This window comes from Narcine bancroftii, chromosome 4 (assembly GCF_036971445.1).
Source record: "Narcine bancroftii isolate sNarBan1 chromosome 4, sNarBan1.hap1, whole genome shotgun sequence".
Classification (NCBI taxonomy): domain Eukaryota; kingdom Metazoa; phylum Chordata; class Chondrichthyes; order Torpediniformes; family Narcinidae; genus Narcine; species Narcine bancroftii.
The window spans coordinates 31,879,414-31,902,032 of record NC_091472.1 but is presented as its reverse complement, the minus strand read 5'-3'; the positions used below and the strand labels follow the sequence as shown (position 1 = coordinate 31,902,032).

Sequence of the window (22,619 nt, the reverse complement as noted above, 5' to 3'; positions counted from 1 at the left end):
CATCTACATTGCCTCAGGCCAAAACCTCCAGTCTTCATTGATCATGAAGACCAGCTAAAGACAAAATAAGAAGAAAAGTTAAATGAACAAAATAAAACGGCATTTGTTAAAACAAAATAGGAATCATCCAATGATTCACATAAAATCCAGGTTCTAAAATGCATTACGAATATTACAACATTTTATTTGCTTGAACAGAATCTTTATTTTGCCTTCTTGCAATATTAATCATAATTTACCACAAAAAGCAGCTGGAGAGCAATCCAAAATTTATCATCTTACAAATAAGACAACATGCAAAGGCCATTTGGATGAAACCACCAATCGTTGCCCAATTGATCCCAGCTCCATCTACTTATTCCATTTTCTTATCTCTTGAATTACATTGATGCCAATACTTTGTATCCATGGGCTCTGCTTTATGATACATTAGGAAGATTAGAAAAGAAAGTTAATTTCCTTTTATAGAGCAATATTAATTTCCAGAAGCATCTTCAAAATTTTGTAAATGATACCACAGTGAGAATCCATATAGCTCCAGCACCAATTTATGGGTTCAAGCTGAGTTTCACCAGACTTCCAAGGAAATTGGGTATTAGGGTTTGCTTCAAACCATAACTGCATTGTAGGGACAGTCTCCAGCCTCCAGGAGCTCTATGAAGGCAAATAGTTATATGTCCTGACATAGCAAGGCCCCAAGGGTTCGGTAAATTAGATAGCCATTTGTCACAGCAACCAGCAAATCTCTTTTTACCTCCTAGCATGTGCTGCTATGAACAACTCAGCTTTTAGCACTATTGCAATGGTCTTTTTCACTGTATTGTTGGGAATTAATCTCTTCAAAACCATGTGAGCAGAACCACAGAGCATGCCCACCATCCTTTGACTACCTGTTTTCAGACACAGTCAAATACCTGTCATTTTATCCATTTTCAGGTGTCTAAGATGCCCTGTGTCCCTTTCTTACTCACCTAGATTCCACCTAGATTCTTCTCCCTTTGATCTCCTTTTCCTTCCCCTCCCTCGCCATTACTGCCTTCCATTTGCCTATCACTCACACACCTATCAACTTGGATTTCTTCTCACTTGGCCTACCTATCCTAACCCTCCCCTATTAGGTTCCATCTGCCCATCATCCATCCCTGATCTGATTCCACATCACCCATCTGTTTGTCTCTACTTTCCCTCTCTCCTCCCCCACCTGACTCCTTCTTCCCCTCATTCTCCCAAATGGTAGAGTTCCTCTTTATATTGGCCAACTTCCTTCTATGCTCCCAGTCTTGATGCAGGACCTCAACTATCCCTTTGTATTCACGGATGCTGCTTGACCCACTGAATCCCTCCAGAATTTTGGTTTTTCCACCTTCCTTTCATTCTAGATTTATTGCAAATGATCATGGTTGGAATATCACATGGAATATGGAGCACAAAAGCAGATACGTCTTGTGCCAATGTACAAACGAACATACTCTACACGAATCAATATACTTCCATTCCACCCATCTCACCTCAGCCTTTCTGTTCACCTTTTTACTCTGTAATTCACTAATCTAATTTTTATCTTCAAAGCATCCTAGTTATCTTGTAAAACAACATCTTGCTGTAATTCCACACTCTAACCATCTCCTCAGTGAAGTTTCTCATTTCAATTTCTTCAGTAAATTTGAATTTATATACAATATTCTATTTGTTGTCATGGTTTTGGATTCATTCTTTCCACTTTTCATCTGTCCAGTTCATTCATAATTTTAAGGACCGCCATTACACCATCCTACTTTTCAAAATGTCCTAAACAGCTCAATTTTCCTTCATGATTTAGACTCAGTTTTAATACACTCTTATCAATCTTCTTTTGCTCTTTGTCCAATGGTTCTAATTCATTTTTATTATGGACAATCAGAATGTAGCACGATCAATAACCACACGCAGACATGTGGTCAAAGGCTTTTATGTCCTGAAACCTTCAGCTTCTGGCATGGACCCAAGGCTGGAATTGAGGGAGGAGACTTGGGCTCTCAGCCTTTATTGTAAAACTACAGGGAGGAGTTACCAGGTTGGAGGTGGGCCAGCCTGAGCAGTCCAGTGAGGTCCCTTGTTTTCCACCACTCAGAACTCTGCGCAGAATTTGTGGCTTGAACCGTGCCCTAATTCTTTCTTAAAGAACTTCACTGCTTTTGAATTCTATATCTCCAGAAGTAACTGAAGTCTTTTGGTGACTTTGGTAGTTGCTTCACTCAGTGGCAATGGTGTTTTTAATGGTTGGTTCAACAGTATTCCCACATTCTTGTGCTCTTCTCCCTTATTCAGTTGCTTATTTTCTCCATATCATATTGGATTTATCAATGCTAAAATTATTTTAACATTTACTTTGCTTTCTAATGTTTGCCTGCACCAATACAGATGGGAGAAGCCAGAGAGTAGTGGTGGATGATTGCTTATCGATTGGAGGTCTGTTAACTAGTGGTGTGCCTCAGGGATCGGTACTGGGATAATTGTGGTTGGTCATCCAGAATGTGGTAAATTGGATTAGTAAGTTTGCACATGGCACTAAGATCGGAGGTGTTATGGACAGCAAAGAAGGTTTTCAAAGGTTGCAGAGGGATCTGGACCAGTTGGTAAAGTGGGCTGAAAAATGCGGTTGGAAATAAATGCAGACAAATCATGGCTGATTTGATATTGTCTCAATTCCACCTACTTGCTTTTTCCCCATATCCCTTAATTCCTTTTTTATGTAAAAATCTATCTAACAATCTTAAATATGTTTAATAAAGTGACCTCAGCTGTTTCCCTGGGCAGAAAATTCCACAGATTCACTACTCTTTCGGAAAAAACTGTTTTCCCTCATCTCTGTTTTAAATCTACTCCCCTGAATTTTGAGGCTGTGTCCCCTAGTTCTGGTCTCACCTACCAGTGAAAACAATTTTCCTACCTCTATCTTATCTATACCTTTCATAATTTGATATGTTTCTATAAAATCTCTTCTCATTCTTCAGAATTCAAGTGAGTATAATCCCAGGCAATTTAGTCTCTCCTCGTGGGTCAACACCCTCATCTTTGGGATTATCGGCACCCAATTTCCCACCATTGAGAACATCTATCAGAAACGCTGCCTGGGCAGGGTGAAAAGCATTATCAAGGATGCATCTCACCTCAACTATGGACTTTTTACTCTCCTTCCATCCCTTAGGCGCTACAGGAGCCTCTGCTCCCGAACCAGCATGCTCAGGAAGAACTTCTTTCCTGAGGCTGTGGCCCTGCTGAACCTTACATCACAGTGCTGAGCAGTATTGCACCCATATTGCATTGTTGGTACTTTTATACCTGTTTGTTTGCAGGAACACTTGATTTTATTCACAATTACTTGTAAATACCACTATTGTATTTCTGGTTAGATGCTAATTGCATTTCATTGTCATTATGCCAATAAGAGATTCAAAGCAAATAAAGTTGAATCTGGAAACAAAATCTAAATTGAAGGAACTGTAATCCTTGGTCATTCAGTGAAACAAGAAAGTCTGCAGATACTGTGATTGAAGTAAAAACACAACTCAGCAGGTCCTGTCGCATCCACATTAGGTAAAGATATATAACCAATGTTTGGCCCTCAGTCCTTCTTTAAGGAATGAGCAAAAAGGGGGCAGGTGCCTGATTGAAAAGGCTGGGGAGAAGGGAAGGAAGGTCAGGGGGAGGTGCAGACACCAAAGGCAAAAGGTGGATATGAACAGGACAGGAGAGGAAAGGTGAGAATTGATTGAGGAAGGGGATGCCTCTTTAAATGCAGAGCTGGAAGTAAGGAGACAGAGGGAAAGGGAATGAGAGAGAGAGAGAGAGAGAGAGAGAGAGAGAGAGAGAGAGAGAGAGAGAGAGAGAGAGCTGGAGGAAAGGAGAAAAAGGGATTGGGTAAGGGGAGAGATGGTGGAGTGGTGTGCTAACGGAAACCTGAGAAGTTGATATTAATACCATCTGGTTGGAAGTGCCCAGATGGAATATAAGGTGTTGTTCCTCCAATGAGACATGGACATTCTTGATGGCATGGGGCAGAGAATTAAAATAGGCGGCCACTGGGAGATCCATACTTTTGCAGCGAACAGAACAGAGGTGCTGAATGAAGCAATCTGCATCCAGCCTCTCCACTGTAGAGGAGACTACAACAGGAGCACTGGATACAGTAGATGTCACCCTGCAGATTCACAAGTGAAGTGTTACTTAATTTGGAAGGACTATTTGGGGCCTGGAATGTTGGCGAAGGAGGAGGTGCGGGCACATGTAGCACTTCCAGCGTTCACAGGTCAAGGTGCCAAGGTGGTGACAATTGTGAAGGGAGTAGTGGATGAGGGAGTAACAAAGTAAGTGGTCTCTGTGGAAAGTGGTGGTGGAGGAGAGAGCTAGACATGTCTGGTGGTAGGATCGAGTAGTAGGTGGCAGAAATGGTGGAGGAAGGTATGTTGGATACAGAGGCTAATGGGCTGGTCTGTGAGGACAAGGAGAATCCTGCCCTTGTTGTGCATATGGGAGGAGGGGGCCAGGGTAGATGTTCGGGTAATGGAGGATATGCAGGTGAGGGCTGAGATGATGCTACTACATGATTATCATACCCTTTTCTGTCGTTCAATACATAGAAGAGGAATGAACCATAGATTATTTTCAAGAAATGAAGTCAAAACAGACAAAGTGGTTCACTTTTGTTGAAAAGGGACCTGGGGATTATACTGCACGATTAATCTCCACCAGTTGAATAGGCAGCTTGTTTAAACTGTATGTTTCCAAGACCACATCTTTGAGACACTGCTAAAAGTTCCACTGACAGGTTAGATTTATCAAGAGGGTGGCAATACCATGAATGGTTAACTCCAGTTAAAGTCATAGAGTCATACACAAAAATAGTCCCATCAGCCTAATTTGTGCATGTCAATGAAACTAATCCCATTTGCCTGAATTTGTTGCATAAACCCTCTGTCCCTTTCCAGTCCATGCACCGCTCTAAATGTCTTTTAAATGTTACAATTTTGTCCCTGCTTCTATCTCTTCCTCTGGCAGCTCTTCCCACATACTCCGCTCATCTTAAATCTAGACCCCTTAGTTTTAGATACCCATTCTCTGGGAAATGACTGTGACTGTGCCCCTGCTGGTTTTATAAAACGTTATTAGATCTCCCATCCACGGCCTATGATTCAGAGTGAAAAGTCCTAGTCTAAACTGCCACTTACTTCCCAGCAACATTCTTGTGAATCTTTTGGTACCCTTTTCAGCTTAATGATATCTTTCCTTTAGCTGGGTGACCAGGAAAGAGCACAATACTCCAAGTAGACATACTCGGGGTGGCACAGTTAGCATAGCAGATAGCGCGATTTTGGGACTGGGCTTCAAATTCTGCACTCTCTGTAAGGAGTTCATATATTCTCCCCGTGTCTGCATGTGTTTCCTCTGGGGGCTACGTTTCCTTTCACCTTTCAAAAAAAATGTACCGGGGAGGGGTTGTTTTAAGTCAATTGGGTGAAATAGGGTGGCACAGTCTCGAGGGCCAAAAGGGCTTGTAACTGTGTTGCATGACTAAAAAAAAATCTGTAAGTTGTGCTCCTTAAAACTGAACTGCACCTCCTAATGGCCCCTGAATATCGTGCAATGTTACAAGCAGTTCAATGGCATCATTTGAATGGCCAGGCTCAGTTAGATTTATGTCATTTTTTAAAAATCTTACACTATATTCACAAATATCAACAACTAACACTCTCTATCACATCTAATATTCATGTGATCCTCTTCACAAACTTACCATTGATAAAGGCCTCAGAGGCCTTTTCAAACCATGTCACATTGTATGCAATTCTAACACACTTCCCTTCTTGTTCCTGGGCCAGGTGAACAGAGCAGGAGCCAAAATAAGGTCATTGGGCATGCTTGTTGAGGCTCACACTTTGGTGTCTTCCCACATGACAATCTCACCCCCATGCTTTCACATTTTGAAATCAGGAGGACGTCAGCTGAAACAAGCAGGTGTTAGGAAGGTAATGATGATAAAGGCCTCTTAATTTCATAACTATAGAACAAGGATCCTTGCAGGTCAAAGCCAAAGCTGGGTGTCAGAGTACCAGAAGATGCTACTGGAGGATTAAGTCTGGTGATTGGGATAGCAATGTAGAGATCCTTCTCAAAAGGAATACATGGATAATTAGATGACTGCTATAGAATGGGACATGATTACATTTATAAATATGTTTTGAAGGTTTTTGGAGTGATTCTATTCTTGCAATGTTGGTAGGCCAATGCTGTTAAGTCAAATGGAAGTAATGATGCAAAGACCATTGTTCTTTTCATCTACATCAATGATCTGGATGATAATGTGATAAATTGGATCAGCAACTTCACAGATGACACAAAGATTAGCGACATTGTGGACAGCAAGGAAGATATTCAAAGTTAGATAGCTTGCTAGCTGGAAAATAATTGGCTAAAAACTGGCAGATGGAATTTAATGCAGCCAGATGTTACGTGTGGCATTTTGGAAGGACAAACCAAGAAAGGACATACATGGTAAATGGTAGGGCACTAAGGAGTGTGGTAGGAGAGAGAGTTCCCTGGAAATGGCATCACAGGGAGATGGGGGTGCAAAGAGAGTTTCTGGTATAAATTTAAATTTTTAAAATTAAAAAAAAAATTAAACTTACACATACAGCATGGTAACAGGCCATTTCAGCCCATGAGCCCGTGCCGCTCAATTTACCCCAATTAACCTACATCCCCGGTACATTTTGAATGGTGTGAGGAAACTGGTGTCTGGAGAAAACCCACGCAGACACGGAGAGAATGTACAAACTCCTTACAGACCACATGGGATTCGAACCCCAGTCCAACGCTGTAAAGGCATTGCGCCAACCACTATGCCAACTGTTCTGGCCTATGCCAACCATAGTATTAAGTACAGGAGTTGAGATGTTATGGAAAAGTTGTATAAGACATTGGGGAGGCCAAATTTGGAGTTTAATGTGCAGTTTTGGTCCCCTAACTACAGAAAATATATCAATAATATTGAAAAGAGTGCAGAGAAGGATGTTGCCTGGACTTCAGGAACTGAGCATAGAAGAATGAAGGAAGATTTGATAGAGGTATTAAAAATGTTGAGGGACAGAGACAAAGTCAAAATAGGCAGGTCATTTCCGCTGAGGGTAGGTGAGCTACAAACCAGAGAATATATGTGACTCCTGGTGAAAGGGAAGTGAGAGTGCGTCAGACAATGGTTGAGAAAAAGCTGCTTTACGTTAGCATGTCACTTTCGCTTTATCTCAGTTTGTGTGACACCATGGAGTTTATGATATGCACATCGTACCTAGAATTATTGAACACAGAAATGGGCCCTTGTAGCTCATCTAATCCATGCTGACAATAACGTCCCTTGATACTAATCCCATTTTCCTGCATTAGGCCGCATCCTCTACATCTTCCCCATCCAAGATACTGTCCAAATGCCTCTTCAAAGTTGTAATTATGTCTGTCTCTTACTACCTCCACTAGCAAGTTATTCTACATATTTCGCCTCCTATATTCCAATGGACAAAACACAGACCATCCAATCACTTTTCAAATTACAACCTTCGAGCATTGGCAACAACTTGGAAAATTTCTTCTGCACTCAGTATATCGTTATCACATCCTTCTTGTAGAGCAGCAACCAGAATTGCCCAATATTCTTTATCTGATCTAACCAATGATTTGTTGAACAGGAGTCACATTATATTCCAACTTTTATACTCAACGAGTCACCCCTGAAGACGAGCATTTCAACAGAGAGAGTGAGAGAGAGAGAGAGAGAGAGAGAGAGAGAGAGAGAGTGATCACTTGTATAGTGTTACAGCCAGCAAGAGAGCAGCTGGAAGTGGAACAGGACAAGTTGGAAAGCTTATGGAAAGCCCAGTTGTAAGATGGCCTGGTCAAAGCCCTTGTGGTTCATGCAAGAGGAGAGGACTGGCTGTCTAATGTTTCACTTGGAATAAGGAAAAGAAAAAGGAACTCAGTGGTGACCTGAAAGAAAGGTTATCATCTGCAGAACTCTGAAAGGGGCAAGTTTCATCAGCAAGACACTGAGGTGACTGATGGAAGTACGTTAGTTTTGGATGTCCTGGAACAACAAATCTCTCTCTGAAAACCAACAAGAACCTTCCTGAGCAGTAACCATTGACCTTTGGAGCACCAAAACCTGGTGAACTTGATACATGTTAAATTCTGTGCACAGTATAAGAATTGCCTGCAACCAATGAACTTGGAGGTATGAGAGGTGAGATTGGACTGTGAACCAAAGAACTTTTCTGAACTTACACACACATTACATACATGTTCGTTTAGATTTAGAAGGGGGTTAAGTTAAGTTAAGTCAATAGTGATAAGTTAAAGTGTGATTCTATTTTCATGTTTAAAGATAATTAAAAGCAACTTTTTAAGTAACTATTTATCTTGGTGAATATCAATTGCTGCTGGGTTTTGGGGTCCTCTGGGCTTGTAACACAATACTTCCAAGGAATTGAGGACACTCTGTACATTAGTGTTTCTATGGTCACTGCCATTTACTCTGTGTCTCCTACAGAATTGACCTTCCAAAATGCTTAACCTTTCTGGATTAAATTCCATCTTCCTCCAATCCACTCAACTTTCCAGTTGATCTATATCCTGCTGTATCTTCCCTATGACTCCATCAATTTTTGTGTCATCTGCAAACTTACTTATCATAAATCTTATATTTTCATCCATTGCAAAGGGAATATAATTTCTTGTATCAGAATGTAAACCATACAGTATATAAAAAAGCCAATTAAAAATTAGAAGTTGAATAAGGAAAGAAAAGTAAGAATGTGAGATAAACTAGCTAGAAAAGTTAAAACAAAAACTGACAATAAAGGTTTCTGCAGATACAGGGTATTTGAAAAAGAAAAGTGAGCATTGGGCCTATTATAGGGAAGTCTATGGAATTAAGAACAGCAAACAAAGCAGATGAATGGAACATTTTCACTACAGAAGATAAGAGCTAACATCTAAGAAAATTATGCACGTTGAAAGATGAAATGGGATGAGCTCAAGAACTATGGTTTGTTATGAAGAGGATATTAGGAATCTACAAAGAAAAATAGATAGGTTTAAGTACCGGGTAATTGGGCTGATATGGTAATGTGAGAAAATGTGAAATGCTTTATATGGACAGAAAAAAAACGAATCATGATCAATATGAAGATTCACAAAAAGATAAGCAATGCAACAGGATAAGCAAGTCATTAGAAAAGCTGGCAAAATGTTATATTTTATTGCTTTGGTGTTCAAACACAAGTGGAGATATTATTGCTTATTTGTCTGGGTTTTGATGAGACCTCATTTGGAGTTCTGTACAGTATTAAATCCATTTTTTAAGGAGTGATGTAAATGTATTGGATGCAGTTCAGAGAAATACTGAACTAATAAAACTGAACAACAAATCTTTTCAAATGGTTCCTTCCTGAAAAAAAAACAGGGATTATGATAGACAAATTCACACTGAACACAAATTTCAAATTTGCTGTATTACACAGGAAGTTGGAGAAACATTAATTTTTACTGAATTTAGCAAGTTTAATCACAGAATAAATTGTTGCTGTTGTGGCAATGATGAGATATTTCTGCTGTATTGAATCTTTTTTTATCCCCGAGTGTAAGAGGTAGAGGGTGACTTTTCAGAGGTAGCTAAAATTATGAAAGGCATAGATAGGATGGATGATTGTGGTCTTTTTCTTTGGGTTGAAGAGCCTAAAACTAGAAGGTGTAGATGTAAGGGAAGAGGAGAAAGGTTCAAGGGGACCCTGAGGGGAACATTTTTCACAAAGAGGGTGGTGGGGATATGGAATGAGCTAGCAGAAGAAGTGGGAGAGGCAGGTATAATTTCAACATTTAATTGCCTCGCGCATGGAGGTGAGTGGCAGCATCTTGTGGAATCTGTAGGATTGTGGGGAAAATAGAATGGGATTCGTGTGGGATTCAGGTAAGTGGATGCTCGATAACTGATATGGTCTTTTTGAGCCTATTCAAATATTGCATGATTCCACAAGATTCGAAGGAGTTTTGACAGAGGGCGGATTGGATATTTCCATCTATGGGAGTACGTGGAATAAGGATTCACTCTAAAAATAAGGAATGTTCATTTAATTCAAATGAGGCAAAATATTTTCTGTCAGAAAGTTGTGAGTCCTTGGAATGGCATTCTTCAAAGGGTAGTGGAAGCAGAGATTAATAGATTCTTGAGAAGAAATAGTGATTGCAGGTATGGGGGAATACGGAGTTGAGGTTGCACTATATCAGCTATGATATAATTAAAGGTCGAAGTGGAGGTAGGCTATGGAGTATCCTACTGTAGCTTATGAGTCATTAATACCAGTACATTGCCCTTGCTTACCATCAACTAACATTCAGTTCACTTCTAGGTCTAATATGTCTGCTTAATTTTGTCCAATGAATCTGCAAGTACCATTTTGAATAAATGCTTTGCCAAAAAACATTAGGAGCATTGGACCACATTTCACGCTGTAATATTCTTGTTCTACTTTCATGCACTGTGTAATGACTGCATGAAGTGGAATAGGAATAGATTGACATGTTTCCTCATACGTATCCTGCTGGATATGATGTGTTTTGGGAAAATATGACTTATATTAACTAAGGTTTTAGCCTTGACAAAGTAAAGGGAAAATCATTGCTGATCAGCAGGCGAAACAGCAGGTCACGAGAAGGTCAAACTCACTGAGCCAGAACAGGTTCAAGCTGGAAACCATAAGTCATTCACTGAGTCATTTTAAATGTTGCCTTATTTACATCTAAATTTATACATAAGCCATCTGTAGAGGTTGATCATTATACTCAATTAATTTTTCTTTAATGTAATAATCTCCTTCTGAATTAAGAGTAGCTGCTCTGTTATTGAAGGTAGATGCTGTAGGTCATTCAAGAGTTGTTTCTATCAACAGATGTGACTCGTTCTGAGTTCAGCCTGTTGAAAACCCTTGTGATCCTTACAAGAGGAAATGGCTGGCTAGAGTTTTTCTCCTCAAATAAAGGAAACAAGAGGAACTCTGGTGTCCTGGGAAACCCATGATGGGGCAAGTTTTTTCAGCAAGACATGGAAGTGAGTGATCAGAGGAAATCAGTTTGTGTGTATCCAAAGAGCAACAAATCTTTCTCGGAAATCAACTAGAACCTTCCAGAACAGTAAACATTTACCTTTAAGCACCAGAGTCTGGTGAAAATTCATAAATATTGAATTCTGTGCACAGTATAAGAATTCCCTGATACCAGTGAGAAATGAATGATTGCACTGTAAATCAAAGGACTTTCCTGAACGTATACATATTACAATTAGAATTAGAGGGGGGGGGCGGTTAAATTAGGTTGTTAAGTTAATAGTAATAAGTTAAAGTTTGATCCTGTTTTAAGTAACCATTTGGCGAATTTCTATTGCTGCTGGGTTTTGGGGTCCTCTGGGCTCATAACACAGCTATCTACCCCTTCCTCCCCCATGTCTATTATCTTGATAATTGCTCTGCTATTTTCCTTACAGTCCACAACAACCCCTTCCTCCCATTTTTGATTCACTGATAAATGTTAAAAAAATTTCCCAGTATAAAAATATGAAGAAAAGTGGTGGTCCTATTTCTGATAGCCAGGGAAATCTAATATACATTTCACTCCCATTCAAAAATCAATTCTAATTAATACTCTTTTTCTGTTACTTAGCCAGATGAAAGTATCTTTTTACTCTAATGCAGCCACCTTTATTTATAGACTATGATCTTGTTGGCAATCTTATTATTATAGTCATGGAATCATATATTATGGATGTATTGTATTTATGCCAACTATTATGTACCCATTTACACTAATTCCATGTTTCACACAAAACCATCACTTCCCACATTGTACACTTCTAACACCCCATGGTTTAATTTCTCCGTCATCGATTTACAGTGGGAGAATATATTGTAGTTAATTAACCTACCAATCAGAACATCCTTGACATGTAGGAAGAAACGAGAGGAATCTAGAGAAAACAAAGTGGCCTCAGTATTGGTTCTCAATCTTTTCTTTCCACTTGCATATCACTTTTAGTATTCCCGATGCCACAGGTGCTCTGTAAGGGATTGCTTAAGGTGGTATATGGGTGGAAAGAAAAAGTTTGAAAACCAGTGTTTTTATTGTACCTAATTGACTTATTGAGTACACAGTTTTGTAACTCCAAAGGAAATGGGCCAATGACAATTTTTTGGAAGCAAAATATTTCAGTAACAATTGGGTCCAGAGCAGTGATTCTCAACCATCCCTTCCCATTCACATACCATCTTAAGCAATCCCTTACTAATCACAGAGCACCGATGGCATAGGGAATACTTAAAGTGGTTGAAAGAAAAAGGTTGAGAACTACTGGGAGAGAACATATACACTTGTATTGGAGGATTTAAACCATGTTTTTTGCTCCTGCAAGGCTGAGAATCAGTAACCTGCTTGAGACTCAGCAGACATAAGCTAAATTCCACCATGGGGCCCAGAGATGCAGTTATCTGACAAAAAGACATCTGTGTACCAAGAACATTTAATCTTCCTGCTTGTTTTTGTCACAGTCTTTCAGGCAGAGACCTAACCTTGACGCAAAATTAACCATTGTATTCAAAGTGATAAGCTAGAAAGTTGTGTTATTCGATAGAAGCCTAGGCATGCTAGCTTGTTCGCTTATCTTTCTTTTTGTGCTGGGAATAGGTGCTCGAGTAAGCACTTTTTGGGTAACATAAGCCATGGGCCGCTGCTGAAGTTTGAGACTCTCCGAGAGGTGGCAACATCTCTCAGCAAGAAGAAGAACTTCTAGAATCCAGCCAACGTCCCGGTCGGGGGAGGTGGAGAAGCTGCTACCGGCGCCCCGTGTGCAGTCGTTGCCTTGCCTCAGCAGTTGGGACCAGTCCAGGCGTTGATAAGTATAATTGGGAAGGGCTTGCATATTGTAGTTTGAAATCAGCTTAAGATTTAGTAATAGAGATTTGTATAAACTGAAGTGCTCTTGGCGTGTGTGTCTATTTTCTTTCAGTAGCTCAAACACTGTGACCAATCTAAAACGAACAAAGTGAGAGGTACAAGTTTACCCAGGACAACACTCCACAAACTTCACAAAGTTTGGGAATATTGGATTGACCATAGTTTTTATTACGTGGTAAGTCGTCATGTCAGTCTATCAAGCACACGCGAGCAAGAACAATCTTATTCCCCTAATTTAACCTATAACTTTCCTGTCAACTTCTGTCAGATTCTACGACTTACCTAAACACAAGAGACAATTTACAATGGCCAGGTCATCTATAAACCATGCAGCATGAGGGAGGAAACGGGAGTACCCAAGGAAGCCCATGCAACGACAGGGAAAATGTGCAAACTCCCGACATATAGCATTAAAATTCAGGATTGGCTTCTGGACCCTTGAGCAGTGAAGCAGCAGTGCTAACTATTGCACCCTTATGGAGCCCATTCATTATCAAATAAATATGAAAGTCCATATACTTGTATAAACTACACTTTTGAAAAACCGTAAGGAGAACAGTTCCTCAATAAACTATCAAGTTAGATGATTTGCCAATCTATGTTGGCTTTCCCTCATCGATCTACTTGATCCAATTGACGGCTGATTCTGCCTCTCAATAATGTTACTAGAACTTTTGCCAACATTGAGGTTAAACTTACAATTAGGTCTTCAAAGCTACGGAGATACACAGCTGAATAACATTTGTCAGTGATCCAGGTATGTTTAAAGATTTCAGGCAAACCTGGCATTATTCCCAGCTTGTTGTTACAGGATTATTTCCAAAGTTAACAACCTCAGATTGATGTAAATCAATCATAGACTTGACAAAAATCTTTCAATTGGCAGTAATTCCATACCGTAACTAAATCTCAAACTAAGTGATCCTCTTTTGTGATAATAAATATAGTAAAATATATACCAGAATACAATATAATAAAATATTTACTATAAACCCACTGACTCCCGCAGCTATCCTGACTACACTTCCTCCCACTCTGTGTCTTGTATGGATGCTCCCCTTTCTCTCGGTTTCTCCACCTCCGCTCCATCTGTTTTCAAGATGAAACTTTCCACTCCAGGATATGTGAAAAGTCCTCCCTTTTTAGGAAACTTGGCTTCCCTTTCTGCTGTGGTTGAGGAGGCCCCCATTCAATCGGCTCCATTTTCTGTATTTCTCTACTCGGACAGAACAAAAGTAGAGTTCCCTTGATCCTTCCTTTTTACCCTACTGCTCTGCATCCAGTTCATAATTCTTCATCATTTTTGCCAGCTACAACATGATTCCACCACTACATTTTCCACTCCACCCCGTCCCTTTCTGCTTTTCATAGAGACCACTCACTCCATGATTCCCTGGTTCACTCATCCCTCTCCATCCATCCCAGCCTGGGGCCACTAGCTCATACCTTGAAGAAGGGCTCAGGACTGAAACATCAATTATATATCTTCACCTCCTGTGGACATTACATGATCTTTTGAGTTCCTCCAGCATTTTTGTATTTTTACCTCAATCACAGTGTGGTGCAACCACTGTACTGTATGTATTGTATGAGCTGGCCCGACCCCTGAACCTGTGACTCCTCCCTCCGAAAATCCCCATAAAGGCTAAAACGCCCAAACTCCTCCCTAAGTACTTGCCTTGGAACCGGGCCAGCAAGATGTGAGATGTGTTGATGTCTTAAGGTGATTAAAGCCTATTAATCACAACTCTCTCTCTAATGTGGTTGATCAATAGCACAACAATTTAATCACCTTAAATTTTTGAGCCACAGACAAGGCAATACGGGCAGATAAACTGGACACCGAACCTAAAGATCCGGAGGCCTTCATCAAATTTGATCAATGGCTGCACTTTCTCAATGCTTTCATGAGATGCATTGATGGGCAGAGTGAGGAAGACAAATGAGATCTACTCCTCTCAGATTGGCCACTGAGTCTTCCAGATGATAAGGGACTGACCCTATTACTCAGCCGCCATGGAGCTCCTGCAGAAACAGTATCAGCCCCCAACGAGCATCATCTACGCCAGATTCCTTCTGGGAGGTTGTAGACAAGTGCCTGGTGAGTCAGTTGACAAGTACATGTGGGTCCTGTGGGAGCTGGGGCAAGCTTGCGGCTGCAGAGAAATCTCTGATGCTGCCCATCTAGAAGGTCTGATATATAATGCATGTGTGGCTGGATTCAAGTCTAATCACATCAGACAGATACACCTGGTAAAGGGCAATAGAAATCTCCAAGAAGTAGTCTACCTGACTAAAGCGCTTGAGACAGCACAGCTGTTTTCTCTTTGGGGAACACAATCGCCACATGGGGAGCTCGGGCACCATCATCTTGTGAAATGGAGTCCCAGGTCATCACTGCCATAATCAAGCACCTGAAGTGATACTTCTGCGGACACATGAAGCATTCCCGAAAGAACTGCCTGATCTGAAATGCAACATGGTGCTCCTGCAGGAAGAAGGGACAATACGGGAAGGTCCTCCAGCAGCATCGTGGGCAGCTGGAAGCCACCGCCATCTTGGACTGCGCCACTTCTGACTTTACATCCAGTGTCACTTCTGGTCACAGGAAACAGCTCAGGTGAACCATGGGGGCAACAAAATGGGTCAGCACCACTTCTGGTGGTGAGCAGCAGCACCGCGTTTGCGACATGGGTCTCCTAAACTATTGGCCTCAAGTCGGCCGACCACTAACTCTCGATCCATCTGGAGGAAAGCTCATACACTGCCTTCAAGGCAGACAGCCATCTCTACAACTTCCTCCAAGTCCCTTTTGGGGTCACCAATGGAGTCTCTGTCTTCCAGAGGGAGATGGACCGAATAATGGATGACTGTGAACTCAAGGCCAAGTTTTCTTACCTGGATAATGTGACCATCTGTGGCCATGACCAGCAAGATCATGACACAAAGCTGCAGAAATTTCTCCAGATGGCCAAAAGCCTCAACCTCTCAAATAACCAAAAGAAGTGCATGTTCTGCAGTTTACAGCTGGCCATCCTTCATTTCGCGGTGGAGAATGGTGACATTGGGCCGGACCCAGACTACATGCACCCCCTGATGGAAATCTCATTGCCCCAGACCCTCAAGGCTCTGAAAAGGTGCTCGGGATTCTTTTCATATTAAGTCCAGTGGGTCCCGAATTATGTGGACAAAGCCCATCCCTGGTGAAATCTACCACTTTTCCTCAGTCGTTGGAAGCCCAAGAGGTGCTCACGCGCATCAAGGGCGACATCGTCAAAGCTTCAATGCATGCTGTGGATGAATCCATCCCTTCCAGGTGGAGAGTGATGCGTTTGAATTTGCCCTGGCTGCCACACTCAACCAGACGTGAAGGCCAGTAGCATTCTTTTCATGAACCCTCCATGGCCCCGAAATTAGGCACTCAGCCATCGAAAAGGAGGGCCAGGTCATAGTGGAAGCTGTGCACCACTGGAGGCACTACCTGGTCGAGAAATCATTCACTCTGCTGACTGTTCAATAACAAACAAACGGGAAAAGATCCTGAGGTGGAGAATTGAGCTATTCACCTACAACTTCGAGATCTTGTACTGGCCTGGGAAGCACATCGAGCCTCCTGATGCCTTGTCCCGGGGACATGGAGCAACACGCAGTTGGAACACCTCCAAGTCCTCCACAATAACCTCTGCCAATCTGGGATCACCAGGCTTTACCATTTTGTTAGTGTCCATAACCTTCCCTACTCGGTTGAAGATATCTTAGAGCTGACATGGAGCTACAAGGTCTGTGCAGAATGTAAACCCCAATTCTATCGGCCAGACAAAACCCACCTTGTCAAAGCCACCTGCCCCTCTGAGCAGCTAAGCATGGATTTAAAGGGCCCCCTTCTGTCCACCAACAGGAATGTATACTTCCTGAATATCATTGATGAATACTCCTGCTTCCCCTTTGCCATCCCTGCCCAGACATGACCACAGCCACAGTCATAAAGGCACTGCATAGCATATTTGTTCTGTTTGGAAACCCCTGCTCTATCCATAGCAAACGGGGATTCTCGTTTATGATTGAAGAGCTGTTCCAGTACTTGCTGACCAAGGGCATAGCCATGAGCAGGACCATGGGTTATAACCTCTGGAGGAATGGCCACATAGAAAGGGAGAATGCCACTGTCAGCAAGACAGTCCTCTTAGCCCTCAGGTTGAAAGGCCTACTCATCTCCCAGTGGAAAGATATCCTCTCTGAGATGCTCCTTGCCACCAAGTCCCTCCTCTGTACTGCTACTAATGTGATACTGCATGAAAGGCTCTTTTCCCTCGGCATCAGGATCCACATTGCCATCTTGGCTGATGATCCATGGCCCGTATTACTCCGGAGGTATACCAGGAGCCACAAGACTGACCCCCTAGTCGAGAAGGTCCACCTCCTCCATGTGAACCTCTAGTATGCTTATGTGGAGAACCAGGATGGGTGGCAGGACACGGTTTCCATTCGAGACCTGGTGCATTCAGGGGATCTCTTGACCAGCCAATCAACATCCCCTCATGGTAACCCTGGCCAATTGGCCCCTCTAATTGTGCCCAATGCAGCACCCCAACCCCAAACCGAGAAATCCCACAGTCCTACTAACCCCCCTCAGTCAGCGGATGCACAGCCTGTCACGCAAGACATTGCCCGGGAACCTGCAGCTGTGCCACAGCAAACCTTACGTCAATCATAGTGACAGATGAGACCACCAGACAGGCTGAACTTGTAATGATAATTGAATCACTTCACCCCACTGGACTTTGTTTCAAAAGAAGGGATGAATGTGGTGCAACCACTGTACTGTATGTATTGTGCCCACCCCCCTGAACCTATCTGAAATGCAACATGGTGCTCCTGCAGGAAGAAGGGACAATACGGGAAGGTCCTCCAGCAGCACCGTGTGCAGCTGGAAGCCACCGCCATCCCATAAAAGCTGTTGCGCCCAAACTCCTCCCTCAGTACCTGCCTTGGAACCGGGCCAGCAACATGTTGATATCTTAAGGTGATTAAAGCCTATTAATCACAACTCTCTGTCTAATGTGGTTGATCGATGATGCTACACACAGCATTTACAGACTGGTGTTTCACATCTGTTTGCACTGTGTTCTGCTGATAGCTTTCTTCCATCTGATATAAGTTGTCATCCCTGCCCCTCAGGGGAAGAATTCGGAAGCCACAACATACCTTAATTTGAGTCAGCATCGTTTGTAGCACCTGATTTTTAGATTCTCCTTGTTTACAATGACATGTGAAGTGATGGCGACTGCATTGATCACCAAGAGGACTTTCTATAATAATCTAGTAATGTGCATGGACACACTTTCCCTGTTATTGGTATCCATCATTGTCAGGTGCTAGTAAGATCAGTCTCGGTGCCTGGCAGATTTGGCCTTCTGAATTTGCTGGCAGTCAGCTATATAAATTAAATTAAGTCTCAAACTTCCACTTTGCACAAAAAGCCTTGGATTCAATTCCATTTAAATAAATGAATTCCAGCAACTCTGAACAACAGGCAAGCACAATCCAACCTACCTACTTGTCAATTAATATTATAAAACCCATATTATTCTGCCTCCTATTTTTGGTCATTTTGTCATAGATCCACTTTTTACTTTTATTCATTGAACATTTTTTGCTCTTACACTTTTGCATTTCAATGATCCTTCATTTAATAAACAAATAAAAAGCCCATTTACTTTATCCTTCCATCCTGTGTTTTTCCGCTGCACCCTGGTGCTAATGGCATTCCCTCCTCTCTGCTTACATCTTCTCAATATAGCTGACTATCCTTTGGCAAACTGACTCATTGATTTAGAAAATGTCCTGCCAGTAACTTCGGCAGAATCCCTACTGAAGATGTCCTTATTTGAGGAAGAATATATTTGCTTTAGAGTCAGTCCAGACAAGGTACACGACATTGATCCCACATATGAAGGGTCTGTTTCACAAGGAAAGATTCAACAGATTGAATCGATAGTCTCTTGTGTTTATAAGAATAAGAGGTAACTGTATTGGTATGTACACAATAATAAGGGGAATTGAGAATTCCCGCCAGTGGGCTGATATCGCCTCAAACCGTGCATCTTGGCGCCTCACAGTTTGGCGGGCAGCAACCTCCTTTGAAGAAGACCGCAGAGCCCACCTCACTGACAAAAGGCAAAGGAAAAAAAACCCAACACCCAACCCCAACCAACCAATGTTCCCCTGCAGCCGCTGCAACCGTGTCTGCCTGTCCCGCATCGGACTTGTCAGCCACAAACGAGCCTGCAGCTGACGTGGACTTTTACCCCCTCCATAAATCTTCGTCCGCGAAGCCAAGCCAAAGAAAAGATAACTGTCTAAATGTATCCACGGATGTAAGAATCTAGAAATTGAGGGCATAGTTGCAGAATGATCAGATGAAGATTATTTTTCCCCTCAAAGACCTGAGTTGGTGAAATTCTCTATCCCAGAACATTTTGGTGCCTGGGGCAATAAATATATTTAAGGCTGCAATGGATTGTTTGTTAGGAGAATCAAAGATAATGAAGAACAGGCAGAGAAGTGGAGTTGAAGAATAGAAGAAATTGGACCAGGGTCGGGCCTTATGGTTCCTCAAGCTGCCTCTGCCAATCAATACCATGTCTGCACCCAGATGGTTTTTTTTATATAAGGTGCGATAAGTTCAAACCTTCATATACAAAATGTTTTTTTAATACATAATTGTTGTGTGTGGAGGAAATGTGCCCCCCCATCCCTGTCTAGAATGTGTGTATTGCGGGCGGACTCATGATGTTTCCCTGTCTGCAATGTATTCGGCAGTCACATCACCTGTCAATCAAGATTGGACTCCCACCACTAATTATATCACCTGTCAGTCAAGGTTGGGCTCCAGCCACTAATTAGTGCACACCTTGCCACTGGCTAATTCAAATCACGCAGCATCACTATAGGCTGGACACACAAATTTAGCACCAGGACAGAGCACACTGCATTCTCTCTGCCTCATGGTGATTGCTCCATGCCACAGTGGAAGTTGCTTAGAAGGGTCAGGGGTAAGGTGTACTACTGAAGCTGAACCATAGTGTTGCTATAGTTTAAAATGCTATCGATCAATACTCGCAGTAAAGCTGCATCTCCCAAAAATCAGTGGTCTGAGAGTGTGCATATATCCCTGTGGGCATTGTTTATACCAGGGCCGCCTCCTGAGGATCAGAGGTCCGGGAAGGGTGTGTATAACCCTTGCTATAGTGTGCAGATGTTGGCACCGCCTATGTAAATTATAAATTGTGTACTGTGTAGCATTTTTCCATGCTCCTTTATAAATTATGTGCGCATTTTATTCCCTTAATATTTATCATGCTCTTTTATAAATTGTGCACATTTTATTCCCATAACAATTCCCACACTCCTTTATACATTGTGCGCGTGTATTTTATTCCTGTAATGTTTCCCATGCTCCTTTATAAATGTTTATGTGATAATAAAAGCAATGTGTGTTTGCAAACCTCTTATGTCCAGACTTGTCTCTCTGTGAGCCCGCTGAATCTGATAGCTTCTCAACCCAACAGTAAGGAATAGACAGAGCAGCTCCAAATGAGAAGCACAATGGACAGTTTGAACAGATTTTTCTCAGAAGAGCAAGAGAACACAATACCTGTCAGACACATCAGTCAATGACAACGTAATCTTTTGCCAGCTCCCTGAGCCAGTAATATTTCCGAATTCCCACAATGTCCTGACGTATTCCTCCTCTGTCTTATTTTCCACAACCAAGAAGGAAAGGCTTCCCATTAGTGTGCCATACAAACATAAAGAAACATGGACCTGCAATTGAAGGGACACACATACACACGATTAGAGTCCACATTCAATGTTTTGCATCAAAAATAGATTTTATGTCTGTTTCCTCACATGAGACTTGGGTAAATTGCAGAACTTTACTCGATTGAAACCAAGACCTGAGACTTCCCTCCATGTTGAAACTTTTTGACTGTCAGAGACCCACTGTTGGGCATAATTGAAAAGGAAATTCATAGTAAAGCAAATTTCAGATACAGAGGACAGGGTCAGGTACAAATAAGACCATACATATGTAATAATGATTTTTGTGGATTTGAAACTGCATAGAATATAGTATTTTACAACAAGGATTTACTGAATAAATTTAGTGTATTTAAATCTAATTTGGGCAATTGACTTCTATTTATGGCATTTAAATATTCTTTCGCCTTGGCCACCTCTTGTAAAAAAAAACATATTCTTCTATTCAGGACAGTGATAGTAGGAACATCTTAAAGTCTCGTGCTTTCTTGTGCACATTGTTTGGAAGGCACATCATGGTGTTGGTAAAGAAGGAACAGTGAAAGCAAAGATGAATAGAATAATGTAGGTTCTGATTTGAGACTGAGGCATCTCAGAAGTATTACAGAATCTGTCAGTAGAATCTTTAGCCTACTTTAAGGCAGAGACCCCCCCCCCCCCCCCTGAGATATACAGCTCTTTTCAACCATCCAGAACATCTTTCATGGTTCAAATAATTGTAATTTAATGGCATTAGGGACTAAAACACAAATGACCTAGTTTGAATGGCTTTTTTTTAATGAAAAATCTTAAAGACGGAGTCTCGTAGGAAAACTTAAGTCACCTTGGCTCCATTACAAAAGGGTAAGTGAGTACTTTTCTTTCTTTTGGAATGTAAAGCTAACTGTGTAGTTTTGAAAAGCCACTGTATACCTAGTCCTTACTGTTTACGAAAACAGGCTGCTAGATGGGATGGAAAAGGGATCAATAATCTGTTTCATTCTAATGGTGGAAATAAATGAATCTAAAGCTGACCTAAAATGCATGGGTCATGAAGTTGCCTGAGTCCTGAAGATTAATATCTATAATTTGAATTAAAGAGAAAATATAAAAATTTCATGGTATTTGCTACAATTAAACATCAATGATTCCTTTCTCTATATATTAGTCATGTCAATTATCTTGAAATTGTCCTTATCAGTTAATGTTAGCAAGCAGAATATTTGCCAATAAATTGCAATTAGCCATTGAGCTGGATGCCTGTTGAAATGGAATATTACAACACAGTACTTAGTCTTCACTTAATGCCTATTTCCTGAGCACCTTTAAATTGTTATGAAGGGTGAGATTATTTTTCAGTATCAGTGTGCTGAAGATGCCATTTCAATTTTTACCTCATTAGAACAATGCTGACATGCCATCTTGTTAAGCTAATAGTGCACCGCAGGGATGATTTCCAATCAGCTGTACTGAGGGAGCAGGTGCACTACCTGTGCAGGAAGAATAGGAAATCGAGCTCTATTCCTTTGGTCTCTGCAGTGCTCCAATTCAGTGAACTGCTACACTTATCAAGGAGAAGAGCTTGCAGCTATTTCATGTCTTGACTTCATTAAGCCCCCAAATTTTACATGAAAATAATTAAATGATAGCACGATTTTGCGGCTTCTGTCTATTTCCCCTGTGCACCCATGCACCAATCACTTTTGGAAGCGCAAGGAGGCAGTTTGTTTTTAACTTTTACATTACTTCATGTAACTTTACAGCAATGTGATGTTTCTTTGCAGTGACGA

The 22,619-nt window shown here is 41.5% G+C and overlaps 1 protein-coding gene across 1 annotated transcript in view; it reads right to left on the bottom strand.

Annotated features, from left to right (window-relative positions):
- The window catches only part of LOC138760431 (ALK tyrosine kinase receptor-like), a 489,739-nt gene extending 468,891 nt beyond the window's left edge, over nucleotides 1-20,848 (bottom strand). The window contains exon 1 of the mRNA XM_069931014.1: nucleotides 20,684-20,848. Within this exon, the coding sequence (XP_069787115.1) occupies nucleotides 20,684-20,820 (137 nt within the window). The 5' untranslated portion in view covers nucleotides 20,821-20,848. The remainder of the gene's footprint in view (nucleotides 1-20,683) is intronic.
- Nucleotides 20,849-22,619: the final 1,771 nt, after the last annotated feature.